Source organism: Caloenas nicobarica, chromosome 4, assembly GCF_036013445.1.
Source record: "Caloenas nicobarica isolate bCalNic1 chromosome 4, bCalNic1.hap1, whole genome shotgun sequence".
Lineage (NCBI taxonomy): Eukaryota > Metazoa > Chordata > Aves > Columbiformes > Columbidae > Caloenas > Caloenas nicobarica.
In genome coordinates, this window is record NC_088248.1 from 825571 (window position 1) to 837961 (window position 12391).

A 12391-nucleotide genomic window follows, 5' to 3' on the forward strand; every position below is an offset into this window, starting at 1 on the left:
GCGGCTCGGCCCGGGAGGGCTTGGGACCCGGGGCTCAACGCACCACGCTGGGCGCTGTGCCTTGCTTACCAGGGAAGGGAAAACCGCCCGAAAATAATTTCTGGTTTGCTGTTCCTGACGCCGCTGGCACGGCCGAACCTTCCCGTCTGCCGCGGGTGGAACTGCCGCTGCGCGCTCCCCCTGCAGCAGGCGCGTTCGTGAGGTTTTCTGGGGAACGAGCAGGAAAACGGCTGTGCTTCAAAGACATGAGCAGGGAAAAACTTGTGAGGAACACAAACTGCCTCTAGACCGAAATAAGCTTCAGATTCTATCGCAGTTCAAAACGGTTTCGTTTCCACTAACACATTCAAGTCGCTCCTAGGAAATCCACTGGTGACGCCCATTGCTCCAGCTGCCCACCCATCATCGCCTGTGGCGCGCTGCCCGCAGCGGGGAAGGGAACCTGCAAGAGGGGCTTTGCCAGAAATAGATGCTGTGCTAATTGTTTTCCATCACAGCCTTTATGCTGCATAAGAGGAAGGAAAGCCCTTGCGACACAGGGCTCCTGTCCCACGGCCGTAATCACACTGCCAGCGGCACTGGTGTTCTTGAAGTCAGGAATCCATTCACCTCCTCGTGCTCCTCCAAACCATGAGGCCAAGAGCTTGCCGTCACCAGCCTGGCCCAGATAATGCCTTCCCTAGAAGAGAGCAAGCAGACCCTCCCATGGATTTCCAGCTCAGACAGATGGAAACAGTTTTCTTTACAAGTATTAACTTCCGTTAATTCTAATGGCAGTGAACACTGTTATGTTACTATGTGCCTTTTCCTTTTTGCTTATGAAAGGTTATGAGGTCACGTTTCACAGTTGTTTGGGAAAATAGAATTTTGGTGGTTCCACCCATGCATTAAAAAAAAAAAAACTATTGTTCTGGCAGCTTGTTTTCATTTAGATTCCCACTCGGAAGCAGTGTTCTTAACTCTGTTTCATCATCATCTCTCCAAAAAGCAAGCAACACAGTAAATAATTAGAATCTGTTTTTGAAGGCCAATTTAACTACAGGAATAGAATCTTCCATGGGAATTCTTCCCCTGAAACCATAAACCTTCCCTTACACCATAAAATGTTGTCCTTGCTGCAGACTACTGTAGTGGCTATTTTTACAACAGACGCCTCCTCCTGCAGCACATTAAACATGTTTGCCATGGTTGCTGAATCTGTGGAATGGAGATCTCTATCTCATCTCACCTAAAGTAGTTTAACTGCCCTGTGACTTCTGTGTTTAATGAGGATATCCTGATGCATGCACTCCAACGTTAATGAGCAGCTGACCAGGTCCGTTGTCTCTAAATCACAGATAAAGACAGAAGAACAAGAACAGATAACAATTCTCTAGGTATGCAAAGCCTTTTTATCATAACTACTTTTCACAGCCATGAAACATTTTTTATTATTGATATTAAAGAACATGCTGTTTTATCTGAGCGTTGAAACCCTGGAAAATCAAAAGAAAGGCAGGAATATTTAAGGGATTCCAGCAATCTGATGTATCTCAGATGGAGGTACATTTTTTTTCTGAGGCTAAATTTGTTTTGGTACTGCAATATATAAAGGATACTTGCAGCCCACGGGACCTGGAATTCTTTTAGCTGAACCCTGGCATGAATATTTATAGATCAAGCAATGATTTCTGCAGAATTTTGGTTTTGCTTAATTCAATGTTTTGGTTTGGTTTTTTCATAAAAATCTACCCATGTGATGCACAGAACCGTATCGTTTCTCCATACCATTTTTCTAGATTCTCAGTGTGAATTATTTGCTTTTTGGCCAATTATTTTACCTTTGGAAATTAAGAAACTGCTTGCTAGCAATGACACAGTTAAAACATCCCCACGAAGAGTGACTCCACCTCTGAAGCCCAGCATGGGAATGCAGTGGGTGCACTGCTGGCTCAAGGTACAATACTGTGTCATAATTACAAATCCCTAAAACAAGCAGAGGCGTATCTGTGATATCTTCCCCTTCCAAAAACATGATATTACAAAGGGAAAAGGCAGATAAGGCCCAGATTCAGGAAAACATGTAAATGTCCTTACCCAAGGAAGTCTTCTTGTCCTCATTCTTTTTCCTTCCTTAACCCCTTCTATTAACCTTTCCCCTCCTCACTCCTTGCTTTTTTTTCACTAGCGAGTTTGCCATTCCCAAGAATCTTCCCTCCTTTAAACAACAGTATTTACAAAAGCTCACACTAGTTGCTCTGCTCACATGCTACTCTGTTGTCTTATCTCCATTGTAAACTCTTGGGGCAGTTTTTGTCTTTTTCTGTTATTGTACAGAACACATCACAACTGGCATCCCAGCTGTGGTGGGCACCTTGCACTAACACCACAAATATGGTGAAAATAACAGGCAAATCCTCCTCTGTAAAACATACCAGGTGCCAGCTACCATGCCAGGGCCTCCCTGGCAATTGCTCAGCAAAAAAACAAAAGGCAAACTGATAACCCAGGCTCCACCAGACGCAACGAGCCTGCATGTGTGATGTGGGGATCGGGAGCAGGGAAGCACAGCAAAATGGATGCATGTGGCCAGTGGGATCCCTTTGGAAACGTAAAGTTGCAAGGGGTGTAGAGCGGAGGTAAATCAGAGTTGTTAGGGTCTGGAGAAGCCCAGCTGCAGGAGAACACAGCAAGCAAGCAGTAAGGGAGGCTGCCACACCAAGCTGCTGTCTCTTGCTCTGCCCCACGGGCCACAGACACTGCTGGGCTAGCCCAGACTTCGCAGTGGCTCATGCCAAAAAGGGCAAGCTTCACGCTCCCAGGGGAACCGGTCAGGGCCTCTCCTGAGGATTTCTGAGTGGTCAAATTCTTTGAGAACTTTTGGCTTAAAACTAAACCATGGATGAAATGCTCCTGTCCCATGCACTGGGAGAAACTTTTAAGAAATACAAAAAGGCATTACTTACTGAGGTTGTCAATGTGGCTTCTTCAGTTTGTGTGACACTAGTTACTTGGCTTCTTGGGGTCTACATAAGGAAAAAAAAGGATTTGTCAAGCAAGGAATTGGGAAATCCTACAGCACAGTATCAGCCAAATCAGAACAGATTCCAGAAATCCTTAACCCAACTCCTGTGTGTTAGTAACTACTAGACCTCGCTTTAGTATCTCTTTTATGTTGGCCACAATAGAGAGGTGGAAACAGTAGACAGGAGGGGCAAGATTTTTGCTTGTCTCTTTGTGTGCATCCATGTCCCATGATGGATCTTTGGTCTCCGCCACCCAAGATAGGAATCGTGCTTGTTCTTACTTCAGCCTTTGGTGCTACAGTCATCTGTTGCTGTTGACAGACCTGTTCACACCAGGTCTAACTGGATCCAAATCTTGCTTTGCCGCCTTTAAGAGCTGTGACCTGAAGACATACAGGGACATGAAACAGCCTTTCCAGAACCAAATGTAGTTTCATCTCAGCAGTGAGAATGCAGTTGCAATTAGAAAAGTGTTTTATTTAATAAATACTCTGCCAGTTTCTGTCCTGTCTGAAATTTTGGTGGACTTGTCCACTCGTCTCCTTCAGCTGTATGATGTTTGTAGTCTGCTTTTAGCTATGTATCTGTGGTGTTCTGTTCACTTCCATATTACGATTACAGGTAACTCACAGGTCCTTAACATTTCAAGTTTCCTGACAGCTCAGCACAAAGACCCTCTTCTGGGGGGATGTTTCACAGCATGGGCCAAGGAAGACAGCAGACGCAGCTTTACACGCAGCACACTCCCGGTTTTAGAGGAGCAGCTCTCGGGAAAGCACCCAAGCCCATCAGTATTATACAAAGAAAATGTTTTCGGAGACTTTGCTCTTCTGCCTTTCATGCACAGCTAATACACATACATGTCATCAAAGAATTTACACGTACTATGTGTTTCTAGTACTGTACGTGTAACCAATAAAATAATCTAATTATAAGATACTGGTTTCAGCTGAGAGCTGAGAAATTTCTGAAAGGCTTGTAAGTTGGTAGCCATCAAATTTCACTGTACTCAAGTTTCAATTTTCTCTTCCCATGCAGTACAAATTAACCACTGGCAGGAAAGCTGTTCAGCCTGGGGCAGAGCTGCCCTGCAATTACTGGGTTCCACAGCGAGTTTGGAAAGGTCTGTGGACAAGGCTGCTGCGTAAGAGCAGCTCTGCTCCTGGTTTAGCTGCAGAGGGACGCGCACAAAGTGCATGCATCAGACAGGCCAGGCTGGGATTTGTGTTTACAACAGTTTGACTTTTAGATTTGGGACAAGTACTTTTATAAGAGATGAGGGATTTGTCTACAGCACTTGTTTCTGCTTCTGAGGAAATGAATGCTTTTAACTGTTATGCAAACAGCAACAAATGCATTCTTCTCTCTGAAATTTGGTCCTGCTTGACTCTCATGTTTTTGACACTCTCCAGCTAAATATCCACAGTCCTCATGAACTGTGAGCCACACATCCACACCCACCTCTACATGCACGTGGTAATTGTGATATAGATCATATAGCACATTTTAAAATTACACGTATACAACCATACTCCTTAGAATCTGAGCTTGTACAAAAATCAGCAAGTGCAGCAACTCAACACCCATCAGCAACTTCTGGTTTGGGCCCTGACTCATCAGCTGCTTCTGCAAATAAAGCCTCGTGATTCAGGGGCAGCAAACTGTGCCACCTGCGTAGGAGGACAGAGCCTTGCTTCAGGCCACCTTTTCCATACAATTCTTTTCACTCGGATTACTCTCCTTGCTCAGCTCTGCTCTCTTCCAACCTGAATCGAATCAGCCTCCATCCTCTTCTCCCCATCGGACCAACTAGCTCCCCACACTATGTTCTCTTTACTCAGCTGCCCATCTTGTTTCCATGGCTGCCACAGAACAACGCCAGAGCCCTTGCTGCTGGATTAGGGCACTCCCCAGCTGAGCGTGGCCAAGGAGCCATGCTAGGGGGTGGAGGAAGAATGTCACTAGTGTCTGTGTTAGATAGGCTGGGATTTGCACTAAGCTGTGAAACAGAGATCTTGCTAGGAAAAGAAGGAATCTACAGGTTTCTGAACACATCCCACACTTTCCCATCAATGTAAGAACACTGGAGAGCAGTGGTGTTACCCTCCAGCCTTGCAAACATCTCATGATAACCCTGAACATAACAGGGACAGTAAAGAACCTCTCATTCAAATGGAACAGATGGTGATCATATACAATTTCCTATATTATGACACATACATCTCCTAAAAACCTGAGGTTTACAGTCTACAGCTGTCAGGGCCCAAATCCCACAGCAGTGGGTGAAAGCTCTGGCCCCTGACCCAGGGCCTCTGATTTGATAGGAGCTTTGTACCTAGAGAATGCCAAAGTGCAAAGCACATCACAAGTCAGTTTATTCTGTAGTGCTGCCAAGTGCATCTGTTTACTTCGGCTTTTGCGGTGTGAAGGGAAGGGACAGAGAGAGAGACCTGTTCTGTTTGTTTACCTCTTTTGGATTCAGCCTGACCGAGCACAGTTTCAACAATCCATATCTAGCTCTAAATGAACTGTACTACAGAGGACACATATAAAATCAGCAAACCAATGGCACAGGTTTTCCTGAGCTCTGAGTCACATTCCACATGAATGCAGCTCCAACCTTACAAAGGTGAAGGATGCTCCACTGAAATATGACAGGACAGACTCTAGGAAAGCACATTTGAAATGTGTTGCTGCCACATCCATGCTGAGGGCTCCACATAGTTTTTCTTTTGAAGTCAAAGACAGGCTTTCTATCTACTTCTGCAGGACCAGGTGACTCAGTCCATTTGAAAACCCCATTGCAATGCTCCAGCAGTCTTGCTTTTTAATTTTGTTAGCCTATTCTTATCTTCTTATTGACCTGAAAGGATTCAAGAGCAGATTCTGGAGCTTAAAATGTATGCTGCTGCATTAAAACCTACATGCATGCTACTTCTACATACTGTTTTATTGAGTAGAAGCGAAGGTCTTGCATAGTAAGCATGGGACTTTTACAGTGCCTGTGCATTAGAGCGAGTCTGCAGACCTACAGTCAGTGTCTGCTTTGTTTTCGGTCTGTCTTATGTCACAGGCTGACATCTTCCCTAGTTCCTGAAATAAACACAGGGACTGAAGGCTGCAACTTGATGATTTTGCTAGCCTGCATTACCTTACTATTTACTTGGGTGATCTGATTACAATTCTGAAATGGAAGTATCTTTTAGCAGGCAATATCAATGGAGTGAGAGCATCACGGCTGAGCTCTCTGGAGTCTTAGCATGTACAAATCCTGCAGTGTCACTCCTCAAGTGCATCAAACTTACTGGCGCAGATGAGGAAAGAGACCAAAATGGCTCATATTGGGAGTCTCTTCCCGTTTCCCAATGCCTATCGCACTTGAACACGCACTTGGGATGCCCGGAAATAGGACTGGAATGAGTTGTTCTTAGCCCCTAGCCCTGCTCCTGGCTAGTCAGTGGCAGCTGCTACTAAACAAACACTCTATGTGTCAGCCTTGATACAAACAGCTCGTGTCTATCAGCTTATACAATGAGGCTGTGTGTGCGCGACAGCCCTCAGCGCCTGTCTCAGAACCCACTGCACTGCCCATCCACCTCCGCTGTCCTCGGGAAGGCACACAACCCAGCGCACTTCTGCTATTCCTAGGGCTGTGCATCTTGCAGAACCCAGCTCATCTGTCCCCAGCTCTTGTCAGACCCTGGGCGCCAGCCCCAGCGCAACGTTGTGCTCCGTTGTGCCTGCCAGCCTTGATGCTGAGTATTGAATATCCTGTGGCCAAAAGCAGCGCTGGTCCCCAGGATGGGCAGCATTAAGCCAGACCTTCAGTGCAGTCTGCAATACCTTGTACAGGTTGGCTGGATCCCTTGACACCACAGACAGGGTAACGCAGGGAATACTTGGGGAAAGCAAAAAACCAATCCCACCCTTGGTTCTAGCGTGTGACCTGGGGCTCAGGACAGAGTCACTGCATCATGTGCTGGCTTGTTAAGCACAAATCAGTGGCTCACGTCTTCCCTTTTCCTCTAACGTAACTGAGTGGGAAAGGACTTTATGCTTTCTCCTGTCATCAGACCCAAGCAGCGCATGACTAAGTGACCAATGACACTCTCCTGCAAACATGAAACTCAGAGAGAGGAACTTTCAGGAACAGTTTTGGCATGGGGCATGAGGATTTGGTGTCAGCAAAACTGTTAGTTCAAGGCACATGAAAGATTCCTGTTCCTGCCTTAATTATATCCTGGCTTCTTATTTCAGGGCGGGGGGGCAGAAATACATAACATTAATGAAGATATTCCCATGCATCTCTGTGATACCAGATCTATAATCAAGCCTGTTTGGGTTGTGGAGAAAAACATTCTACCACGAGAGCTTATAGATCATTTGTAAGAATCCTTTCCAAAGAGAGTTGTGAGGAGCCCTCGTGTGGTAAGCAGGCAGGCAGCACAGAAAAAAAGGCAAAACCAGGGAATTGGGAGCTTCATTTGGAATTCAGTCATGTGATTTATAAAACTATCTAATCGCTTCCAGCTTTTAGGAAAGCATTATCAAAATGAAGGGACATGAACACCATATTCAGAAATTCTATAAAGGTTTGGTATAAGATATCTCCTGAAGATTAAGAGCATCTTAAGCCCCTGAGAATGAAACACTTGCATGCAGTGATATACAAAGAAGTGTAAAAGAATATATAGTCAGGCTGGGGCTGAGAAAAGTGCTCACGAAAAGAAAGCAAGCTCCCTTAGAGCCCTTTGTGACTTATTTCTGTGCCACTCCTCTACATGTCCTTGGCTCATGTCATACTTCATTTTGATAAACTTCAGAAAAAGCTCAGCAAAATCCTTCCTCAGAAAGGCAGATTGTTTATGCCTGGCACTGAACCCAAGGTGATATTTAAGACAGTGTAAAGGCTGTGTTTCTGTGAGCCTGGTGATGGCACCGGTGACATGGCTATAAAGCCTCCCTCAATTATGACAAAAAGAGTCATTTCACAGTAAATAAACATCACAGCAAGGCTAAGAGAATACATGAGATGCTACAGCTGGAAAAAGAAAAGACATTTGCCTGTAAAGCTTGCTGACTTGGGTAATATGCTGTAATAGAGTGTAAAATGGTACCATCCTTTACAGCAGCTCCCTGCTGGGTGTCCTCTCAGGAGCTGTTCTTTCCCAGGAGCTAAAACCATATTTCTGGTATTTTTTCAGAATAAATAGTTTCCTCTCTTCAGCTTATAAGGTTATACCTGTCAGCTACAAACACAGATGCCCTTTTTTTAATGACAAAATTCAAGCTTATACTTGTTTGCTCAGTGCTCTTCGGACTTTGGACTTTGCTAAATTTCTGTGTTAGAAGTTGTCTGAAATGAAATATTCAGATGTGTTTTATGCTGCATTTTTCTATGCGCCTGACAACGTAAAGAATCTATGTGGAAGTCAGAGCATAATGTCTCTAGGACATTAGACGGCCATGAGAGTCTAGCAGCATGAATTTGCTGGAACATTTTATTTATGATCCAATTTCTGAGAGCTACTGGATACTGCAACTTCAGTGAATCCTGGGATGAGCCTGAGACACTTAACTTTTCACAGAATTCAGCCAAATACATTATACTGTGTTTCATGCTTTGGAGGCTCCCCATTGCTGCCAAAATATAATAATAATATAATAAAATAATATCTTATTGTTGTTTGAGTCTATTCCTGTACAGTATACTGACCCTACCATTCTGCTGCACGCAGAACTTTCAAAGAAGAACAAAGGCGTTGTTTGGTATTTCTCATTATGTCTCTAAATTAGAGTGCAGAGATAAGATACTGTGCACAGAGAAATACTTAACTGAGAAAAATCAATCTGCAACTTTGATTCCTTTTTACTGGGGTCCAAGAGGAGGTTTTCACTGGTTCAGTGTTTCTTTTTCTCTGCCTTGCAGTGTCTCGCATTTTCTCCCTCCTCCTTCAAATCCTTAGAAGGGATTTGATTCTAACCTAGGAGGAGATAAAAAGCATCAGGCACCAATTGTGAAATGGCATGTGAAATGCAACTGTGCCAGCAAGAGAAAAGGAGAAAGGAGAACAACAAAAGAGAAAGCATGACTTTCAAAAGGAGTGAATAATAAACAGAAAAAACCCCAGGCAAATAATGGCTCATGGGAAATAAATCTGTGAGGAAAAGGGATTTGGGAAAGCTGTCATTCCTGGATATTACTGTCACAGTGCACAAGTGCAGAGGAAGCACAGGAAATGCAGTAAGAGACTGGGCAAGCGACAAGCTCAGACCGTGACAGGTAAGTAGGAAAGAACAGCATTAGACCTGTTAGAACTTTTGAGTCAGCTCAGTGAGGAAGAAATGCACTATAATAGGGAAAAAGAGTAGAACAAACTCAGAATCACTAGCTTTTTCCTTGAAAATTCCTGTCTGTACTTCTAAAGAATCTATTCAATTTGCAGATGACGCCCAATTAGAAAACACTACAAGGATGCTGAAAGACTTCAAATGGATTCAAAATTATCCTGATGTGTTGGACAAAACCTGGAAAATAAGGGAGTGCAAAAACCAGGGCTGAATGACTTCTCCCAAGAAGAAGAACTCGGCTGCACAAATACTGACTGGGGAACAACTGGCTGGGCAGGAGTTCAGCAAGGGAAAGATACAGGGATTTTAATAGATTATAAATGTCAGTAACATCCCAGTTGTGCAAAAAAAAAAAAAAAGGAAGCATCCTATCATGAGAACAAAGACAAACATGAGATAAGCCTCCGTACTTCTCAGCCTAGGCAACACTACCCCTGGGGTGATGTCTGTGTCCAAGTTTGGTTACTACTCTTTAAGAAAGGTGTAAAAAAAGAATTCAAAGAAAATGGGAAGAGCTACAGGAATGTTTGCACACCTGTGACCAACATGCCAAGATGAAGCAAACTGAGTTTCTAATACAGATAAGAGATAATCGAAGACATGCAGAAGTTCCAATTAAGGAGAAGGGTGATAGAAAGAAACTGGAAATACTTTGCTCCCCGTGTTTCTTTGGGACAGGGTAAGAGAGCTCAGGGGGAGCAGAGGGATTCGAGTTAAAAACTAGCAACGATCTTCTAGCAGAAAGGACAGTTAAATAATGAAATACATTGTCCTAAAGGCTTTGCTTTATCCCCCTTTCAAGATCAGATTATATAATCCTGAGCAGGTTGATGTCATACAGCAGAAGGGTCCACAGACCCTCTTGTATTTTATAATTAATTTGGTACAAAGAACAAAGCCCTTAAGATGTAGCTAAGCTTTACAGTCTTGCAAAACTTTCATTTTGTTATTAGAATTTCAAACATTTGAATTTGTAACTGGCAGTAGTTGGGAACCTGTGCTGGCTGCCAGGCAGAAACGTTTCTGCCCTCCGTGTGCATGTTGGAGGGGAGGAGGTTCAAAATAAAGAGAGTCATGGACGAGCTCCAGACCACCAGCAGCCTGCAGACACCAGAGCTACACCGGACCCTCCAGGTCCCTTCCAGCTGGTTGCCTTTGATTTTATGGACAAAAGGGAAGGCTCTATAGGCCGTACAGACACACATGCTGATTCATGATGAGAAGCAGCTTTTCCCCTCCTCTTCACTGGCTGCCTCGCAGAGTTTAACAGGTGAGAATGTAAAGCAGGTCTGGATCTGGGGTGTCCTCATAACTAACCAGTCAGATGGCTAATTCTGGAGACAGCACTCCCACCACTTCTAATCTGCCTGGGTCTCTGCTCTCCCTACATTCTTCAGCATCTCACTGCAGAAAGCAACTTCTTGGTCAGCAATCTAGGACAGAAGGCATGGAAAATATTGCTCCTCAAAAGCTAACAGCAACTGTGAGAAACCATCTCCCAATTGGAAGGGAGGAGCTTTGACTGTCAGACGTGCTCCTCATGTGCCGCCTGCTGGCTACTGGGAAATGTTGCACAGAGAGGAACACCCAGTGTGCATAGCCCAGTTACTCTCAATTAATATGGGGAAAGGATGGTACAGAAAGACAGGCAGGGTTACGATTTCTTCCCGGAGTGTGATGCAGGTCCAAGGTATATGAACACTTTGCCCTTCCCGTTTTTCAGCCTGGTTGAGTGAGGACCCAATGCAGAAATTGTCAAGCAACTGCCAAGAAAACTCCTGTGGCAGCAAAAAGGCTAATTTCCCAGTTGTCACAGTCCATTCGGTGATGGACTCGTGATGGTTCGTTTACCTTGGTCTCGAGGTGCAAAATTAAGGCAACCAAAATGCCAAGGGGTTATAATTCAATCAAGCAGTGTTGCTTTATTAATTTGCCCGTAAAGCAGCACGCGATAGAGAGAGTAGAGAAAAAGGAAAGGTAAAAAGAAAAAGCGGAATGAGGACAATAGCTGCCACCGAACGAGTCCCAAAGGCGTCCCTCTGGTCTCAGGTCCTGTGAGAAAAGTCCTGCCGGTCCTCCGTCGTGGTCCAGGATCCTTCGGTGGGAAGATCTCCATGGTGTCCCATCAGGAATTGTCTTTTATGCTTCTTCACCACCCCCTTCACTCCCATAGATCGAGGCCAATCTCCGCCTTTATTACACAATCCAGGCTTAACAGCGCAGGCTCAAAAAGTCCTGGCTTCTCTTGCCAGAGCCCGTCTGCGCCTGCGTTGCCTTGGTCAGGGGTCTCTTGCTGGTCCATCGGGTGACCTCAAGACCCTTGGCGAGCCTCTGCTATGCTCTTCTTTGTTGGCCTTTGTTACAGGGAGGAGGTGGGGGGCAAGTCTGGCTCAAGCAGCAGGTGAAAATCCATCTTCTGGACAGCAGTTATTGTCCCCAGGTCGGAGAGGCCTTCGTAACACAATTCCTCTCAGGAGGTGGGGGCAAGTTTGGCTCAGGCAGCAGGTGGAGTCCATCCAGCAGCCATTGTTACCTGTAGCCCCCAGGTCGAAGAGACCTGCACAACACAATTCCTCGCTTCAGGTCTCTCTCCAAATCATTGTCCAGTTCTTTCTGTCAGTCCATCTGTTCTCCAAGTCCCTGATGGCGATGTTCAGGCAGAAACTGTTCTTCAGACTGACTCTTAAACCAGTGTGTCTTGAGTCCTGAATTTTAGATTTTAGCTACTGTAGACTAAACTTCGTGAGCTATTGTTATCTATGAGATGATGTTGTTCTTTTCCCAGTCTCCTTTTACCTCACTATCAAATGGGTGAGTTAGAAAACTCAACAAGAATAGCAGGTGGGACGTAAGTCTTCTGTCTAGTATCGTTCGCACTGAAAGAATCAACGGTGCAAACTTGGTTATGCTTTATTGCTACTGCAAGGAATAACTACCGAAGCACACTTAAGCAGCACCAGTATTTGGTATCTGCTCTATCAATAGGAACTATGATTAAAGCAGAGTTACTACACATTATTCTGTATTTTTTAGGA

General features: G+C 44.7%; 1 protein-coding gene across 6 annotated transcripts in view; it reads right to left on the bottom strand.

Moving 5' to 3' along the window:
* SCARB2 (scavenger receptor class B member 2) overlaps positions 1-12391 on the bottom strand; it is a 38724-nt gene that overhangs the window by 21781 nt on the left and 4552 nt on the right. For 2 of the 6 annotated variants that reach the window (XM_065634309.1, XM_065634313.1), the window contains exons 3-6: positions 3287-3388; positions 2946-3005; positions 1229-1326; positions 70-679 (exon numbers count right to left, since the gene is read on the bottom strand). In XM_065634309.1, coding sequence (XP_065490381.1) covers positions 70-247 — 178 coding nt within the window. In that variant the 5' untranslated portion in view covers positions 248-679; positions 1229-1326; positions 2946-3005; positions 3287-3388. Of the gene's footprint in view, positions 1-69; positions 680-1228; positions 1327-2945; positions 3006-3286; positions 3389-8841; positions 8990-12391 lie in introns of those variants that run through there. The other 4 variants (XM_065634312.1, XM_065634310.1, XM_065634311.1 and 1 more) reach the window with 4 other exon arrangements.